This window comes from Opisthorchis viverrini, assembly GCF_000715545.1.
Source record: "Opisthorchis viverrini unplaced genomic scaffold opera_v5_15, whole genome shotgun sequence".
Classification (NCBI taxonomy): domain Eukaryota; kingdom Metazoa; phylum Platyhelminthes; class Trematoda; order Opisthorchiida; family Opisthorchiidae; genus Opisthorchis; species Opisthorchis viverrini.
In genome coordinates this window covers 2,005,412-2,011,030 of record NW_008751671.1, presented here as the reverse complement: position 1 = coordinate 2,011,030, position 5,619 = coordinate 2,005,412, and the positions used below count along the sequence as shown (strand labels likewise).

General features: G+C 40.9%; 1 protein-coding gene across 1 annotated transcript in view; it reads left to right on the top strand.

The window, feature by feature from the left end:
• T265_01414 (hypothetical protein) overlaps positions 1 to 5,268 on the top strand; it is a gene marked incomplete at both ends in the record, with an annotated part of 26,160 nt that extends 20,892 nt beyond the window's left edge. Inside the window, one exon of the mRNA XM_009165440.1 lies at positions 4,973 to 5,268. Coding sequence (XP_009163704.1) covers positions 4,973 to 5,093 — 121 coding nt within the window. The remainder of the gene's footprint in view (positions 1 to 4,972) is intronic.
• Between the last annotated feature and the right edge of the window lie 351 nt (positions 5,269 to 5,619).

Sequence of the window (5,619 nt, the reverse complement as noted above, 5' to 3'; positions counted from 1 at the left end):
GCGTATGTCCAAAACCTATGAGATCTGCCATGACCAGACTGGAGGTTCCCGAACTGGCACTGTTTTGGCGATCTTCGGTTTATTAGTTTGCCTGCTATTTTGGGAACGGATAATTTGTTTTGCTTTTGTCGTGGTTATGCTGAATGCACTGACCCTTTCTTACTCGTCGTAGTTATCCATCGAGACAGCCAATGTATTGCAGCCCATGAATTAACTTTTTCACATACAGTTCACTCTCTGAGTGTTAACGGTCACTCACAGTGGTTGATCGATTAGCCTCTCCATTTGTTTTTGCATGTCCTTAATGGCGTTTTCCTACACTTAGAAATGTGCAACGACATTAACTTGTGAGTCATGGTTCTTCAGTGCAATATACCCCGGTGTTCGAGAGGATGCTCATAGCGTTTACTATCTTGTGCGTGTTTGTTACGAGGATCTAGGCTAAGAGGGGCACACTTTTGATTCACTAGTGACAAATCGAGATAGCTCTACCACTTCCTTCGAACCGTCTCAATTGAATCCTCGGCGATGGAGACAAAAGTCACAAAGTTTAACAAGCACAGGGTTTGTGTGCATCATCAGTATGTGGCAAGATAAATGCAATGAAGTGTTCATTCCCAAAGTTCTAACATCAAATCCAATTGTCATTTCGGGTGGCAAGGGCATTTAATTTTGGGGAGCTTACTTAGGGCTCACACAGACGAAATATTACACTTCTCGCTCTTACAGACTAGCTGTTCCCCTTAGTACTTAATAGCACAAGCTTAAGTAGATTGGTTCACCCACTGCGAACTTCGCTTACAAAGCAGTGGTGGTTCCCGGTCAGTTTCTCCGCAGCATTTATTAAAAAAGCAAAAACCAATTGTTAACTGTGAATGATATTATTTATGGATAAATTCTTCTTTAAGCATGATTAATTCCCGCATTCAATTACTAAACGCAACCATCACGAGCTAAATTACCGGCATTCACTTCTACATGGGATTGCTTTAGGGACCCTCCCTGCTTTCCACCTGGTCTCGTTTTTGCATCTAGACTGGTTAGTTATTCTCAGTACGTAAACATCGGTTATTTCATCTCACTCATTTTACCATTTGTCAGAAAAATCTGCATCATATCGCGATTCATAAGACTTTCTTCATGAAAATCTGCTCTAAGTACATGTAGGTAAATTTTGAGAGAATTATTAGATCCAGTCAACTGCTCGGCATTTACTGTCCAAGTACACCGGACACATTTGGTGAAGATCACAACTTTAGCTGTGTGCAGAACGAACTGATAACTTTGCCTGGTGCACTAAAAAATAAATGTTCTGAGATCACGAGAAATCCAATTACAGTCAACCCATGTGCCCATGTTAAATGCGCAAGCCCGATACATTTTGGCCAGTTGGTTTAATGTTTTTCGTTATTTCGTTGTCCACATTAAACTAATCTGTTTGGCCAGTTTGCTCATTTTTCATCTTCTGCGTTGGGAAAAATTAGTTTCCCACAGATTCGTAGAATGTGCGTCCCACCCGAGCATTATATAGCTGTCCACTCACTCGTTTTACCACGGTTTACAGCGTGCATGCTCACCTAAATCTGACAATCATATTTAGCTGTCAATGACGGGAAATGGACTGAGAGCGTTTTATTTGCTGTGCAACTGAATGGAAGTCAAATCACGTAATTCTCAGGTATCGCCTTGTTCTCATGGCAACACAACCTGTCTTTTATTTTCTGACATTCAACTGACAAACACCAGTTGGGAGCTTTTGCAACAAATCGTCTCTAACAGAAAAGCTTCTTTTTCGCCACTGACTGCTGCACTCTGCTCTAGTAGGTTTCGCGTCGGGAGCATTCTGAGGGCACTGCTTGTATATGACATCCCATTCGAACCGAAGTACCTAAAAGTACCACAAGGAGTATATTCATTGTAAGTATATTTATTTACTGTTTATTGAAATTATTGACATATATGACTTTTTGGAGAGGCTTTGGGGTTCATAATTTGCGAAACACAAGACGCACTATCAAACGGCCGATGGCTTTTCCGAAGTACGCTCGTGTACACTGCAGTTAAGTTGCCGTGGAATATCAGCTGAACCCTTCGTTCATAATATTTTTCAGCTGAATGTACTGCACAAAGACCGCCTAACGTTTTAGTCGTTGCGATATTCAACATGTGGCAGTCTATTTTCACGAAAGAAACCACCGAAAATTAGTACTTCATGAGTAGTTTCATGAATCGGTAACCACATTTTTGTAGAAGTAACCTGATTATCGAGAAACCTTTGGGATGCGGCCAGACTTTCATAGTCAAGATCCCTGCAGTACGCATGCGGTACGTTGAAAAGTCTTTTGGAAGGTGTATGGCGAGGAGGGTTACGAAAAATACTCCCAAAATGATTGCAACAAGTGAAATGTCTAAACCGCATTGTAGGATGAATGAATTGACAGTTTTCGGCCTCCCAATATTTCAGTATCTTTTCCTGTACAAGGCCGCTCATCTATGTGGGAGACCACCTTCAGAGAAGTCCACCATTCCAAATCGACCACTGTATGCTGCTCTGTTTTGGTTGTATATCCTAATGTAAAATTAGGAACAAATTCAACACTTGTCATTGTTCGGGTGCATTGTTTAACTTGACGGGAATGCCAAACTCATTCATTCCACCGATGTCTCACTGAATGCCACATAAATACGTTTGTGGTGGGCAAACAAAATTCGGAAGACAGAGTCGGTGCTTTAGGTCCTATTAAAAGTACCCGTGTGTGTTTTCTGCTTTGATCTAGGACGTTTTGCATGGTACAGGTGCTCTCTGACAACCGATCAGGATAGTACGATTGGTGGAGATTTACCGGCAACCCAATATCTCTTTTGTTTTGTATGGGTTTACGAGGTATTCACAGTCCCACACTTTCAAGGGAGATTGATCATCACGATCATCCTCGTTATCATAAAGGCTTTGAAAATCGAAGGTACCAAATAAGCAGCATGTGTGCTTAACTGTCATTCCAAGGACTCCGTCAACGAGAGGTTCATTCAATACTCTTCTGCATCGCCAATTCAAACCAACTTGTGTGAGTGTAGTATGAGTGCAAAATGATGCTAATATCTAAACTGAGCTCCTATTTTCACGTAACTTTGTCGTAGAGGACACTATACAATGAAGGCCAGTATATTGGTGGTATTTCACGTGGACAGGCGATTTGCGAAAACATGCAAGCCTGTTAACACTGGTACAGATTTGACCATTACGAAATGTCCGGGCGCTGATGGTACTACTCGGCCTTCCAGGATGGCATCTGCATGTTCTACTGCTCATGGTCGGAACCACTACAAAACGCGGCCGCTAAATAATATTTTATTGTCATATTCTATCATGTGTGTTTGAAGAAGTGTCTAAAGATGCAAGCACATCGAAATGATTTTGAGTGACTAAAACTAATTCATTTCCCCACCCACTTTTACATTTTTCGAGTTAAGGGTTTCAAATAAATTATGGTTTTGTTGTGGTTGAGCATCAGTGCTGAAGGCTGATTCTGTAGTTGTACTTGACGTTCGATAAAAAGAAAATACTGGGAAGTTATATTTTGGCTATGGTGTAAATGTGCTTTCTGGTTGATATAATACGCACTTCGACAAGTGTCCCGTTTTGGGCATCTTAGTTTCCACGATGTACGAGCTGTTACTCGTACTTACCTGTTTCATTTGCGATAAAATATCCGGGTTTTCACCCTTCCCAATTTTAAAAAGTCTTCTCCACTAACAGAAATATTTGAGGCATCAGTCAATGAATTCTACTCCTATCCAAAATGCCATTTAGCCATATCGGTCAGCATCTAAGACTGTGGACGTCTCAAAAAGCCATAACTCCCAGACACGCGGGGCTGATGTTCACATGGATTGTTTGATGTCTGCCGCACGCATAAAAACGTTAGTACCTATCATCCGATTACAATCAGACAAGCGGGTAGAACATCCTTGATTTTATCTTGCTGGAAAATTAATTAGCCTTCGGAATCTGTTACCCCCCTGTGGTCATACCCTTAAAATCTCGCTCCCGTAACAAGCGGCGTTCTCCACTAAAACAAAAGTTTTCTCGTGTCAAAGTAAGATCAATCTTTAATAATAGATGTTTCTTTCATGTTTTATGTTTCTTTCCACCGACAAATCCAATTTCAAGTCTATGGACATTTGTCGTTTTTTGTGTTCTTTGGGGGAGATCGATCCTTTTATCTGTGAACTCCGGACTCAGCCTTGAAGATGGATGATAGTTCACACTTGTGGCCAAACAACCTGTCTTGAAAAAGACGGGGTTTTCTCCCCAGATTTATGTGATCTAATGGATTAATGTTTTTTGCATAGGCGTGTATAAGTCTGAAACCGTGAGTGGATGTGCTGTTGGAAAGCTACTGTTTGTTTGCAGATCTCACAGTGATTGTCATCGTAACGTAAATGAGACGGAATAGGAACTGCAGCATTGTTGCGCGAAAAACCTAAACAGATTTGAGTAAGCTTCGGCTGTCCATCAGCATGTAGGTTTTTGGAGATGTAAGTGAGGTACACAAAATTGTAGGTATGCATTGGCGTAGTAAAATCCCCATTTTCAGGGCTGCATGCAACAATATAACCGTTCAGGGCTGATACAACAATATAACCGTTTTTTCCCTTTTCTTTTAAATTAAGATTTCACTGTTATGCCTGTCAATTTGTTCGTTTGAAAAAGACTTTGTTTTCCTAAAATTTGTTAAGATTTGTTTATGTAAGTGTTTAAATTTGATTTCATTGGTGTCGAAAATCAGTTATTAAGCCACCGAATTCACGAGTTGATGTCGTTTGTCCAACTTTGGGCGCAGTTGATACAATTATCTGGTATCCCTTTCAAAAAGTCGATGAAACAAAGTGGGGACAGCGTAGCTGTTGTATGTCATTCATCTGCATAGAACCGATGATAAAACAGACCCTTATATCTCCCATCTTCCAGCCATCGGGACTTAAAACCCGAAAATTTGCTACTGGACGACAAGCTCAACATCCGGGTAGCAGATTTCGGCATGGCTTCCTTGCAACCCGAAGGTTCTCTTCTGGAAACAAGCTGCGGGTGAGTAGATCGCTACAAACGTCATGCCAAAAGCAGTCTGTGTATATCTGAAAAATGCCAACCACTTCTTTTTACTGAAGTTCATCAGAGTGTTTATCGATTTCCATCCCTAATCCATTTGTCTGTGATGTGGTCCTATTCAGAAAGAATCCACCTCCTCAATTTTCTGTTGCTGATTTAATTTACCAATTGGTCCATTTGTTTATGGCAAATTTGATCCTTGTTCTAAAAGGTGATTGGTTACTTCTTCGTGTGAGAAAAAACTCCGTCACAGCCTAGTTCCTTCTCGCACCATGACAACCGAAAAGTGAGGCTGCTCCGTTTGCTGTCAATGGCTGAAATTTGATATGAAGATGGATAGTATTTCAGTTTTTGAGCAAAGATTAACGGCTGAATGTTCATGCACTTGAGTTACATTGCGTGAAAAGAGGGACAAATCTTGTTTTCAATCCTCGTTTCGACGATCTGCAAACTATTCTAAGTTTCCGGATCGCAAATCAAGCAATTATTGACAAGAAGCGCAGTGATAT